General features: G+C 34.9%; 1 protein-coding gene across 3 annotated transcripts in view; it reads right to left on the bottom strand.

The window, feature by feature from the left end:
• The window catches only part of LOC123750957 (probable cytochrome P450 49a1), a 151,446-nt gene that overhangs the window by 29,211 nt on the left and 107,050 nt on the right, over positions 1-15,185 (bottom strand). For all 3 annotated transcript variants that reach the window (XM_069305825.1, XM_069305812.1, XM_069305820.1), the window contains 3 exons: positions 10,987-11,156; positions 5,355-5,433; positions 4,995-5,198 (listed from right to left, as the gene is read on the bottom strand). In XM_069305825.1, coding sequence (XP_069161926.1) covers positions 4,995-5,198; positions 5,355-5,433; positions 10,987-11,156 — 453 coding nt within the window. The remainder of the gene's footprint in view (positions 1-4,994; positions 5,199-5,354; positions 5,434-10,986; positions 11,157-15,185) is intronic.

The following is a 15,185-nucleotide window of genomic DNA, read 5'->3' as shown; positions in this document are numbered from 1 at the left end:
TTACCAATTGTGGGGATTTCGAGACATATCGATGCCAACACAGAAGACAATGTCCAATATACATATATATATACATATATATATATATATATATATATATATATATATATATATATATATATATATATATACATATATATATATATATATATATATATATATATACATATATATATATATATATATATATATATATATATATATATATATATATATATATATATTTATATTTATATATATAAACAGATAGATACAGCGATAGCAGACGGCTTGAAGTTTGCGAGGCACTGCACATTAAGAAGTCAACACCAGCAATCAACAGCCAATTAATATACAACTATATTCTACCCACCTCAAGACTCCGCTCCAATATAGAAGCATCAAGAAATATGGACCAATAGGCTTTCTACAATCACTTCCATTTCAATACCCATTGTTTCGTGTTCTGTCTTGTGTTGATGAAATTAATACCCTATTAAATACCACCTCACCCCATCCACCTCACTCAAATGTAGATGTAAACAAATCGGAGATATGTAAGTTCTATTCAGTTATGTATGTGTAAAGTCTTTGAAAATGTAAGAAGTTTTACGAAACGCGCTCAAGTGTCGCGTCAGACTAGAAATAAAAATGAATTTTGGAGAATTGATTTTTGAATTACCTCCAACAGTGAAAAGAAATGTACGAAAGATTGAGAAAATTCGTGTTAGAATTATTAATCTTACTTTTTCGGTCATATTTAATAATATATGTCTACAGGAAAGACTGCTACCAAAATATACTAATATATATATATATATATATATATATATATATATATATATATATATATATATATATATATATATATATATATATATATATATATATATATATATATATATATATATATATATATATGCAACAATGATCACAAAAACACTGATCCAAGTATGCAGAATAACCACATATGAAAAATAGAAAATGCTTAACGCGTTTTCGGCTAATTCGCCTTCATCAGAGCAAAGTAGAATGAGGATAAGATTGCTGATCAGACCTTTATATCCGCCTGGGCAGATCACCTGACCACCAAAAATAAGTGGAGGAAAGGAATTATAAGAAAGACGGTAACTGCAGAAGACCTATTGGCCCATACAAGGCAGCTCCTATTAATATCTCCAAGTGCCATACGTGTTTAAATGATTGCTATATTGTTTTGACGTGCTATATTGAGGCTTAAATAGGGATCCAACTTATGTATGGCACTTGGAGATATTAATAGGAGCTGCCTTGTATGGGCCAATAGGTCTTCTGCAGTTACCTTCTTTCTTATAATTCCTTTCCTCCACTTATTTTTGGTGGTCAGGTGATCTGCCCAGGCGTATATAAAGGTCTGATCAGCAATCTTATCCTCATTCTACTTTGCTCTGATGAAGGCGAATTAGCCGAAAACGCGTTAAGAATTTTCTATTTTTCATATATATATATATATATATATATATATATATATATATATATATATATATATATATATATATATATATATATATATATATATATATATATTATTAAATATGACCGAAAAAGTAAGATTAATAATTCTAACACGAATTTTCTCAATCTTTCGTACATTTCTTTTCACTGTTGGAGGTAAATCAAAAATCAATTCTCCAAAATTCATTATTATTTCTAGTCTGACGCGACACGAGCGCGTTTCGTAAAACTTATTACATTTTCAAAGACTTTAGTTCACAAATACACAACTGAATAGAACTTACGCATCTCCGATTTTATATCTACATTTGAGTGAGGTGGAAGGGGTGATGTGGCATTAACACAAGACAGAACAAGATGTGGCATTAATAGGGTATTAATTTCATCAACACAAGACAGAACAAGAGTATTAATAGGGTATTAATTTCATCAACACAAGACAGAACATGAAACAATGGATATTGAATAGAAGTGTTTGTAGAAAGCCTATTGGTCCATATTTCTTGATGCTTCTATATTGGAGCGGAGTCTTGAGGTGGGTAGAATATAGTTGTGCAATAATTGGCTGTTGATTGCTGGTGTTGACTTCTTGATGTGTAGTGCCTCGCAAACGTCAAGCCGCCTGCTATCGCTGTATCTATCGATGATTTGTGTGTTGTTTACTAGGATTTCTCTGGCGATGGTTTGGTTGTGGGAAGAGATTATATGTTCCTTAATGGAGCCCTGTTGCTTATGCATCGTTAAACGCCTAGAAAGAGATGTTGTTGTCTTGCCTATATACTGGGTTTTTTGGAGCTTACAGTCCCCAAGAGGGCATTTGAAGGCATAGACGACGTTAGTCTCTTTTAAAGCGTTCTGTTTTGTGTCTGGAGAGTTTCTCATGAGTAGGCTGGCCGTTTTTCTGGTTTTATAGTAAATCGTCAGTTGTATCCTCTGATTTTTGTCTGTAGGGATAACGTTTCTATTAACAATATCTTTCAGGACCCTTTCCTCCGTTTTATGAGCTGTGGAAAAGAAGTTCCTGTAAAATAGTCTAATAGGGGGTATAGGTGTTGTGTTAGTTGTCTCTTCGGAGGTTGCATGGCTTTTCACTTTCCTTCTTATGATGTCTTCGACGAAACCATTGGAGAAGCCGTTATTGACTAGGACCTGCCTTACCCTACAGAGTTCTTCGTCGACTTGCTTCCATTCTGAGCTGTGGCTGAGAGCACGGTCGACATAAGCGGTAACAACACTCCTCTTGTACCTGTCTGGGCAGTCGCTGTTGGCATTTAGGCACATTCCTATGTTTGTTTCCTTAGTGTAGACTGCAGTGTGGAAACCTCCGCCCTTTTCCATGACTGTTACATCTAGAAAGGGCAGCTTCCCATCCTTTTCCATCTCGTAAGTGAAACGCAGCACAGAACTCTGCTCAAATACCTCCTTCAGCTCCTGCAGATGTCTGACATCAGGTACCTGTGTAAAAATGTCGTCAACATACCTGCAGTATATGGCCGGTTTCAAGTTCATGTCGACTAAGACTTTTTGCTCGATGGTACCCATGTAGAAGTTTGCAAACAGGACACCTAGGGGAGAACCCATGGCGACCCCATCTACTTGCTTATACATGTACCCATCCGGGCTCAAGAAGGATGCCTCTTTAGTACAAGCTTGGAGTAGTTTCCTCAGAATATTTTCTGGTATGTCAAGAGGAGTACAGGCTGGATCACGATACACTCTGTCGGCTATCATTCCGATTGTCTCGTCCACAGGTACGTTGGTAAACAGCGATTCTACGTCCAACGAGGCTCTTATCCCTGTGGCTCGTGTGCCCCGCAGTAAGTCAACAAATTCCTTTGGAGACTTCAGGCTGAAGGCGCAAGGAACATAAGGAGTCAGCAGGCCGTTGAGTCGCTTCGCCAGTCTGTATGTGGGTGTGGGTATCTGGCTAATGATTGGCCGAAGTGGGTTTCCAGGCTTGTGTGTCTTGACATTTCCATACGCATATCCAGGTTTATATTCCCCAATGATCTTTGGCAGGTGGAGTCCGGATTTCTTGGCGTTCACAGTTTCGATCAGTTTGTTGACCTTTGCTTTTAATTCGGCTGTAGTGTCCTTCGTTACCCTTTGGAACTTAGTTTGGTCAGAGAGTATGATGTTCATTTTCGCCAGATATTCGTCTTTTTTAAGAATGACATATATTGGCGACTTGTCACCTCTCCTGACAACTATCTCCTTGTTCTCACGAAGGCTTTTAGCTGCCGCATTAAGCTCGGGGGACAGTATGGTGCTTCTGTAATTGCCTCGATTCTTTCCTCCTTCTGCAATAAGTTCTGCTTGTAAGGTATCTTTGGTAGTGACCTTCTTTCGTGTCTCGAGGTCGAATATGTCGTCCAACAGAATTTCCAACTCTACTTTCCGGGCCATCTCACTCGGTCTGGACATAACATGACAGTTTATGCCCAGATTTAGGAGTGACTTGGTCCTCAGTGAGGTTAATTCCTGCAAGGTTCAGGAAGCCATCTCTTGGTCGTGGAATTGCCATAGGTCCTCCATATAATGTTGTTAGTTTCTTGATAATCCTTGTTTCAGTGCTGAGGTGATGTTGGTCTGTGAGGATGTCGAGGTGTTGTTCAATGCGGGTACGGATACTATCGTCGATGTTGCTATTTCTCCACTCGTTTCTCCACTTTTGGAGAATTGATTTTTGATTTACCTCCAACAGTGAAAAGAAATGTACGAAAGATTGAGAAAATTCGTGTTAGAATTATTAATCTTACTTTTTCGGTCATATTTAATAATATATGTCTACAGGAAAGACTGCTACCAAAATATACTAATATATATATATATATATATATATATATATATATATATATATATATATATATATATATATATATATATATATATATATATATATATATATATATATATATATATATATATATATATATATATATATATATATATGTCGTACCTAATAGCCAGAACGCACTTCTCAGCCAACTATGCATTGCCCAATTTGCCTAATAAGCCAAGTTTTCATGAATTAATGTTTTTTCGACTACCTAACCTACCTAACCTAACCTAACTTTTTCTGCTACCTAACCTAACCTAACCGATAGAGATAGGTTAGGATAGGTTAGGTAGGGTTGGTTAGGTTCGGTCATATATCTACGTTAGTTTTAACTCCAATAAAAAAAAATTGACCTCATACATAATGAAATGGGTAACTTTATCATTTCATAAGAAAAAAATTAGAAAAAATATATCAATTCAGGAAAACTTGGCTTATTAGGCAAATCGGGCCTTGCATAGTAGACTGAGAAGTGCGTTCTGGCTATTAGGTACGACATATATATATATATATATATATATATATATATATATATATATATATATATATATATATATATATATATATATATATATATATATATATATATACATATATTACTTTAACTTCTTTACATATTATTTTTCTACATTATATTTCTAATTAATGCCGTTCTAGTTTGATGCACAAGTGGATTACTTACTCTTGCAAGGAAAGTGTACATCTCCTGCTCAGCGATGCGTCGACCGATGCACATCCTGGTGCCGGCCCCAAACTGAAGCACAGTATAAGGATTGATTGGCCCCAGGGGTCTGTTCCTCAGCCAACGCTCAGGAATGAACTCCTTTGCCCTGGGAAATAACGACTCATCCCAGCCCATCAGCATGGCGTTCACGAGCACCATCCACTTTGTAATGTAAAACATATATATATATATAAATAAGGTAAAAGTTAAAGAAATACAAAAGCCGTTTGCCATTACCTGCACTTTTAGATCTATAAACAACAGTCACCGCAATCAAACATTTCAGATACTGTACTTAATAAAGTTAAGTCAACTTACCCCTTTGGGAATTAAGTATCCACTAAGAACAATGTCATTGTCTAAATTTCTTGACATTCCGATCGTTGTAGGGATTACCCTGAAAAATAGCTATTATTACTTTAGTTTCATGACAATCATAAATTTCCATATATATATATATATATATATATATATATATATATATATATATATATATATATATATATATATATATGTCGTACCTAGTAGCCAGAACTCACTTTTCAGCCTACAATGCAAGGCCCGATTTGCCTAATAAGCCAAGTTTTCATGAATTAATATATTTTCTCTAATTTTTTTCTTATGAAATGATAAAGCAACCCATTTCATTATGTAAGAGGTCAATTTTTTTTTATTGGAGTTAAAATTAACGTAGATATATGACCGAACCTAACCAACCCTACCTAACCTAACCTAACCTATCTTTATAGGTTAGGTTCGGTTAGGTAGCCGAAAAAGTTAGGTTAGGTTAGGTTAGGTAGGTTAGGTAGTTGAAAAGCAATTAATTCATGAAAACTTGGCTTATTAGGCAAATCGGGCATTGCATAGTAGGCTGAGAAGTGCGTTCTGGCTACTAGGTACGACATATATATTTCTAGTATTAGAGTGGGAACGAGTGTGGCAGTGTTGGTGGGGTGAGAGGACTACGTCGACGGAGCTGCCCACTCCACCCCCCCTCCCCTGTGAGGTTCCGAATACTTATTTAAATTTGCCAAGCTGTCGGAGTTGCCAGAGGTGGCCAAAGGAGAGCTGCCAACGTTCTCCAGTTCATCTATTCATATATATCAATGCTTGTCTTTTTACATGTTTAATGTAGTTCTTAGTATAGTAAACTTTCTATCATTTTTACTGATGTGTTTAAGTACGCCCTCCATCTCTCTTTGATAATTATATAAGTGATACTATATGAACTATTATCATTATTGAAATGTCCCATTGACTGGTAACATTCGGGTAACACTAGTATTTATGGAAACGTACTCTAGACTGGTAACACTACGATTGTGGCAACGAACCATTACTTGGCGAACCAGAATTTAACCACTGAGCTGCATTGCTGGGATGCAGAGTTTCAAACCCAGCTGACTAACTCATAAGTAGTTGAGTGCCACAGGTGTGGCACTCAACTATTTAGGGACTATTTGAAATGTAGTGTCAAAGAGGGAATCAAAACTGAGCCACACACAAAAACTATTTGGATAGAATTAAATGAAAAAGCAAATAATATTATAATAGGAGTTATATATAGGCCACCAAATTTAGACAGAATGGAAGCAAAGCATCTATGGGATGAAATATCTAGAGCATCTAGATCTAACAGTATTTGTCATGGGTGACTTTAATTTTAGTGGAATAAACTGGGTGAACAAAACAGGGAATAGTGAAGCAGAAGATTTTCTAGAATTAATTGACGATTGCTTTCTTACGCAACACATTAAGGAACCAACGCGGGAAAATAATATTTTAGATTTAGTGTTAACTAACAGGGAAACACAAATTAATGACATCGAAATAGGGAGTGAGCTAGGGAACAGTAATCACAAAGTAATCAGATTTAGCATTGAATGGAATAGACCTGTAGGAGAAAATTCTGTTAAAGTGCTAGATTTTCGAAAAGCTGATTTTAATAGCCTAAGAAATTTTTTGGGTCAAATAGATTGAAAAGACTTGGGTATGGGGGGTGGGCCGGTCTTAGAGCGAGACATGAACCCAGCGATAGGTGACGTAAAAGGGGATTTCGATGTGGATTTAATATATAACTTATTTAAGAATATTCTAAACAAAGCACAGGAACGTAGTATACCATACAAATTGAATAGATCGAATACTAATGACCCAAAGTGGATAACAAATAATTTAAAGAACCTTATAGGTAAAAAGAGAGCTTGGTACAAAAGGATTAAGAATGGGGAAGTCAGTTTAGAACAGGAATTCATACAACTGGTTAGAAATGTTAAAAAAGAGAATAGGGAAGCAAAAAGAAACTATGAAGTTCGCATAGCAGAGCAAGCAAAGTCAAATCCTAAAGGTTTTTTTCAGTTATATCGAACTAAGACTAGGGAAAGGATAGGTCCATTAAAATCTGAGACAGGTCAAATAACGGATAATGACAAGGAGATGAGTAGTATTTTTAACAAATATTTTATATCTGTATTTACTAAAGAAGAACTTAACAATATGCCTTCAGCCGAACAAGTCTATGTGGGTGGGGATGAGGACAGGTTGACTAGTTTAGCAGTTACCAGGGAGGATGTAATTAAACAATTAGAAAAACTAAAACCAAACAAATCCCCAGGGCCGGATGAAGTGTTTGCCAGGGTGCTTAAAGAATGCAAAGAGGAGCTTTCCGAGCCACTGTCTACCATATTTAATAAATCAATAGAGTCAGGCAGAGTGCTAGAGTCATGGAAGGTAGCTAATGGGGTACCAATTTTTAAGAAAGGAGATAGATCACTTGCGTCAAACTATCGTCCAATTAGCCTAACGTCTATTGTGGGAAAGTTACTTGAATCAATAATTGCAAATACAATTCGTCTCCATCTTGAAAAACATAAATTAATAAATGAGTCGCAACATGGTTTTACAAATGACCGTTCATAACAAATTTGCTAACTTTTTATTCCAGCATAATTGAGGCAGTTGATAGTGGTAAGGATTGTGATGTTGTGTACCTTGACTTTAGCAAAGCTTTTGATACAGTGCCACATGAAAGACTAATTAAAAAAATAGAAGCCCATGGTATTGGGGGTGCTATATTAACTTGGATTAGGGCATGGCTATTCCAAAGGAAACAGAGAGTTAGTATAAATGGGGTTAAGTCAGAGTGGGATAATGTTGTTAGTGGAGTACCTCCGGGCTCTGTCCTGGGACCTCTGTTGTTTATAATATATATAAATGATTTAGATTCAGGTTTGAGTAGCAACATTTGCAAATTTGCCGATGGTACGAAAATCGGTAGAGAAATTAATTCGGAGGAGGACTCACTATCACTTCAAGTTGATCTAGATAGGGTTTTGAAATGGTCAAAGGATTGGCAAATGCAGTTTAATGCTGATAAATGTAAAGTTCTAAGGCTAGGTAATGATGATAGAGTTACAAGATACGAGCTAGATGGTGTTGAGATTGCGAAGTCGGATTGCGAAAGGGATCTGGGAGTTATGATTAGTAAGAATTTAAAACAAAAGGATCAATGCATGAATGTTTGTAATAAGGCGAATAGGACACTGGGATTTATTAATCGAAGCATTAGTAACAAGACACCTGGTGTGGTTCTTAAGCTATATCTTGCTCTAGTTAGGCCCCATTTAGATTATGCAGTTCAGTTTTGGTTGCCGCATTATAGAATGGATATAAATTCACTTGAACGTGTCCAACGTAGGATGACTAAGTTAATTCCCCAAATTAAAAATCTTTCATGTGAAGAAAGATTAACAAAGCTTAAGTTGCATTCACTGGAAAGGCAAAGAGTTAGGGGTGACATGAGAGAGGTTCACAAGTGGATGAATGGACATAACAGGGGGGATAATAATTGGGTATTAAAAATATCAACACAAGACAGAACACGAAACAATGGGTATAAATTGGATAAGTTTAGATTTAGGAAAGACTTGGGTAAATACTGGTTCAGTAACAGGGTTGTTGATTTGTGGAACCAATTGCCGCGTAACGTGGTGGAGGTGGGGTCCCTCGATTGTTTCAAGCGTGGGTTGGACAAGTATATGAGTGGGATTGGGTGGTTATAGATAGGAGCTGCCTTGTATGGGCCAATAGGCCTTCTGCAGTTACCTTTGTTCTTATGTTCTTATGTGTGTGACGGGTGACCTGTGACCCTTTGTTACGCCGAGCAAGACTCATAGGAATTGCTGTAGCTGCAGATACCACGTCTTGAGGTTAGTACCGAGTCTTCCTTCACTCTTCCGTGGGTGCAAGGCCAGATCGCAGGCTGCGGTTACACCTGTGGTTCGACTGAAGGGTTTCCAAGGTGATCAGTGGCACCCAAGTGTGTGGGGGCAAAGTACCGCGGTATTGGTCATTGTCTGGCCCTCATCTCAGGTACCGACACAGAGCACTGATATGACGGGTGGGTGAGGTGATATGACACAAATGTTTTGGGTGAGGTGACATAACACGAATCAATGGGTATAAATTGGATATGAAAACATAAGAATGAAAGTAATTACAGAAGGCCTATTGGCCCATATTTTCTCTTGCTGCATCTATGTTGGTTCGGGGTCTTGAAGTGGGTAGAATATAGTTATGCGTTAATTGGCTGTTGATTGCTGGAGTTGACTTTTTGATTTGTAGAGCCTTGCTGATGTCGAGTCTCCTGCTATTGCTGTATCTATCGATGATTTCTGTATTGCTTGTTAAGATTTCTCTGGTGATGGTCTGATTGTGAGAAGAGATTATATGTTCCTTGATGGAGCCCTGTTGTCTGTGCATTGTTAATCGCCTAGAAAAAGACGTTATTGCCTTGCCCATATATTGAGCTTATTGGGGCTTACAGTCTCCAAGTGGGCATGTGAAGGATTACATACAGTCCATCTAATCTTAAAGGGCTTATAATCCACTAGGGGACTGTAAGCCCCAAAGATATCAGTATATAGGCAAGACAACAACGTCTCTTTCTAGGCGAATAACTATGCACAAACAACAGGGCTCCATCAAGGAACATATAATCTCTTCTCACAATCAGACCATCACCAGAGAAATCTTAACAAGCAACACAGAAATCATCGATAGATACAGCGATAGCAGGCGGCTTGACGTCAGCGAGGCCCTACACATCAAAAAGTCAACACCAGCAATTAAAAGCTTAAACGCATAACTATATCCTACCCACTTCAAGACCCCGAATCTACATAGACTCAGCAAGAGAAAATATGCGCCAATAGGCCTTCTGTAGTTACTTTCATCCTTAAGTTTTCTAATCCAATATATATATATATATATATATATATATATATATATATATATATATATATATATATATATATATATATATATATATGTGTAGCCAGAACGCACTTCTCAGCCTACTATGCAAAGCCCGATTTGCCTAATAAGCCAAGTTTTCATGAATTAATTGTTTTTCGACTACCTAACCTAACCTAACTTTTTCGGCTGCCTAACCTAACCTAACCTATAAAGATAGGTTAGGTTAGGTAGGGTTGGTTAGGTTCGGTCATATATCTACGTTAATTTTAACTCCAATAAAAAAATATTGACCTCATACATAATGAAATGGGTAGCTTTATCATTTCATAAGAAAAAAATTAGAGAAAATATAATAATTCAGGAAAACTTGGCTTATTAGGCAAATCGGGCCTTGCATAGTAGGCCGAGAAGTGCGTTCTGGCTACTAGGTACGACATATATATATATATATATATATATATATATATATATATATATATATATATATATATATATATATATATATATATATATATATATATATATATATATATATATAGAGTTGAATGAAAAACTAGTAAGAATTTTGTTGAATACTCTAGAGTGAAAAGTGAATAACGTAAATATATAAAACAATTAAATACTGATCGTAGAGATCATGATCCGACTCAAAAGTTGCAAAATTTCTTAGTATGTTAAAATCAGTCATTCATACCTCATGGACTCTTTAATAACGGCCTTGAGGTACGAGAGCCGGGCCAAGTGGTGGTAGGTGAGGGGTCCTGTGTGCTGGCCAAGTACCGTGTCCACTTCCTCCTGCAGTCTTCTCTGTACCTCCGGGTGCTTGGCAAGCAGATAGAGTGTGAAGGTCATAGTGTGCGAGGTCTGCAAGTACAGTTATTTTTATAATAATGTATACTTATAAACACATCTATATAAATAACAATGGAAATGTTCGTTTGTTCAAAATCGCTAATCTCCGAAAGTTCTTCACCGATTGCTTTAAAATTTTCACAAAACTTTCCATTCGCATCCGAGCGGGTTTTTATATACATATTATATTGATGTCACGTCTATGTCGAAAAAAAAATATGCTTTTTTGAAAAACTGTGTTTTTCATGTGTTTTTCATGTGAGGGAAATCTTTGAAATCACTTTATCGATTACATTGAAATTTTGACACAACGTTGCATTCTAATAGGCGCGTATTTTTTTATACCTACTATATACATACCTCTCCTATGGCAGGAAAAAACATGTTTTTTTTTTTGTGTTTTTTTTAAACAGCGCCATCTGTTGGACGTAAGAGCAACACATACGGTATTCTCCGAAAGTTCTTCACCGATTGCTTTGACATTCTGAAAAATGTTCCATTTGAATATGCACATGTTTTTATATACCTACTATATTGATGCCACACTTGTGACAGATAAAACTTGCCTTTTCGAAAACAGCGCCATCTGTTGCACATAATAGCAACACACTTGCAACACTAAATATGTTACGAATTCCATTTCGATGTTTCCGATTGCATTGATAAATTTAATTTTCATAGATTTCGATTTATTTTAATTTGTATTGAAAGATTTTGTGTGACATTGTTTTGGAATTGAGCTGTGTTGTTTACCATACCGTTCATTTCATAAGTATAAGTATACATGCCACACCTGTGACAGGTAAAAGTATTCTCTTTTTTTTCAAGAAATAGCACCATCTGTTGCACGAAAGAGCCACACACACACACAATCCTAAATATGTTAAGATTCCATTTCAATGTCTTCGACTGCATTGACAAATTATATTTTCATACATTTTGATTTATTTTCATTTTGATTTAATTATTTCGTGTGACATAGCATTGAAACTGGGCTATGTTGTTTACCATACCGTTCATTTCGTGTCTATAAGTATAGATGCCACACCTGTGACAGGTAAAAAAAAATTTTTTTTTTTTTTTTTTAAACAGCACCATCTGTTGCACGTAAGAGCAACTCAAGCTATACTAAATATGTTATCTATTTTATTTCAATGTTTCCAATTTCATTGATAAATTGAATTTTCATAGATATCAAATTATTTTCATTTTGGTTTAATAATTTTGTGTGACATTGCGATGGAATTGAAGAATTAAGCTTTGATGTCACCATACCATTCATTTCATGAGAGTAGTTTATTTTTTTAGTTTTTCATTGCATTTTTAATTGTATTTATTATATTTCAGTGATGGGAACATCAGATCATTTGATATTCCCAATTTTCTGATGGCAACATCAGATCACATGGGACTGCATCGGATGAGAGGGTTGGGAATGGTGGGGACGAGGGGACAATGCAATGGAGAATGGTGTGAAGGACAAGGGAACAGGAGAGTGGGGGATGGTGTGGAGGACGAGGGGACGGGGAGTGGGAGATGGTGGAGAGGACGAGGCCATGGTGGAGTGGGGAATGATTAGGATGAAGAGGGGATGGTGGGTAGGACACAGGGATGGGAGGAAATGGCGGGCAGAACGAGGGGACGGGGGTGTGGGGAATGGTTGGGAGGAAAAAGATACTGGGGAGTAGGGAATGGTGGGGAGGACTGGGAGACAAGGGAAAAATTGTTGGGGCTCAGACACGTACATGCATTGCTGAACCACAGGAATGCGTGGCAGGGTACAGCTAGTACATAAATAAATTATTAAATACAATATATATATATATATATATATATATATATATATATATATATATATATATATATATATATATATATATATATATATATATATATATATATTGGTGTATACTGGCAGCAGGTTTTCTTTCAAACATGTTTCATTGAATATGACCGCATATTCTGTATTTATTATTTTCTGGTTTAGGGCTTCTATCCCTCTAACTATTTTCTTAGCATCAGGGCTTAATTGAAATAGGAGTTCTCCAAAACTCATTTTCGTACTTTTAAGGTGAAAAAAAGAAGTGATTTACTATAGAGTGTATTACACTTATTTGTATAATTTGCACGACGTTTCGAACCTCCATGGTTCATTCTCAAGTGAACAGATCTTACAATACTAGTTGATTTTATACCCGCATTAGGTCAGGTGATAATACAATGAAGGTGAAATCATGGGGGGATACATAGGGGCTGCAGAAGGCTTATTGGCCCATACGAGGCATCTCCTATCTAAACACAAAGATTAATCCAGTGTAATTGGCCTGTTATGTTGGACATTGTCTTGTGTGTTGGCATCGATATGTTCTTGTCTTGTCCTTACTCTCATGGTGGGTAGAGTAAGGACAAGACATGAACATATCGATGCCAACACAGAAGACAATGTCCAACATAACAGGCCAATTACACTGGATTAATCTTTGTGTTTAGATAGGAGATGCCTCGTATGGGCCAATAAGCCTTCTGCAGCCCCTATGTATCCCCCCATGTTTTCACCTTCATCGTATTATCACCTGACCTAATGCGGGTATAAAATCAACTAGTATTGTAAGATCTGTTCACTTGAGAATGAACCATGGAGGTTCGAAACGTCGTGCAAATTATACAAATAAGTGTAATACACTCTATAGTAAATCACTTCTTTTCTTCACCTTAAAAGTACGAAAATGAGTTTTGGAGAACTCCTATTTCAATTAAGCCCTGATGCTAAGAAAATAGTTAGAGGGATAGAAGCCCTAAACCAGAAAATAATAAATACAGAATATGCGGTCATATTCAATGAAACATATATATATATATATATATATATATATATATATATATATATATATATATATATATATATATATATATATATATATATATATATATATATATATATATATATATATATATATATATATATATATATATAAACTTTGTGTTCCTCACGTGTGCCCCAAAGAATGAGGTGATTTGGTAAAAATGCTATGCCCAAGATTACCATACGAGTGCCGGCGGTGGGGTGGTTCAAATAGCTTCGGCTATCACCTCATTTTGTCCGGTCGTGATGGTCAAGTGGATTAAGGCGTCTTGTACATACCAGTTGTGTTGCTCCTGGGAGTATGGGTTCGAGTCACTTCTGGGGTGTGAGTTTTCAGTTGCATATTGTCCTGGGGACCATTCAGGCTTGTTCGCATATATATATATATATATATATATATATATATATATATATATATATATATATATATATATATATATGCGCATATATATATATGCGCATATATATATATACATATATATATATATATATATATATATATATATATATATATATATATATATATATATATATATATATATATATATATATATATACATATATATATATATATATATATATATATATATATATATATATATATATATATATATATATATATATATATATATAAATTATATGTATATATATATAAATAAATATATATATATATATATATATATATATATATATATATATATATATATATATGTATATGTTATACCTAATAGCCACAACGTCGTACTTGGCCTACTATGCAAAGCCTACTATGCATATATATATATATATATATATGGGTTCGAGTCACTTCTGGGGTGTGAGTTTTCAGTTGCATATTGTCCTGGGGACCATTCAGGCTTGTTCGCATATATATATATATATATATATATATATGCGCATATATATATATATATATATATATATATATATATATATATATACATATATATATATATATATATATATATATATATATATATATATATATATATACATATATATATATATATATATATATATATATATATATATATATATACATATATATATATATATATATATATATATATATATATATATATAAATTATATGTATATATATAAATATATATATATATATATATATATATATATATATATATATATATATATATATATATATGTATATGTATATGTTAT

Source organism: Procambarus clarkii, chromosome 6 (assembly GCF_040958095.1).
Source record: "Procambarus clarkii isolate CNS0578487 chromosome 6, FALCON_Pclarkii_2.0, whole genome shotgun sequence".
Taxonomy (NCBI): Eukaryota; Metazoa; Arthropoda; class Malacostraca; order Decapoda; family Cambaridae; genus Procambarus; species Procambarus clarkii.
The sequence above is the reverse complement of the archived record's forward strand: the minus strand, read 5'-3'. Positions and strand labels throughout refer to the sequence as shown.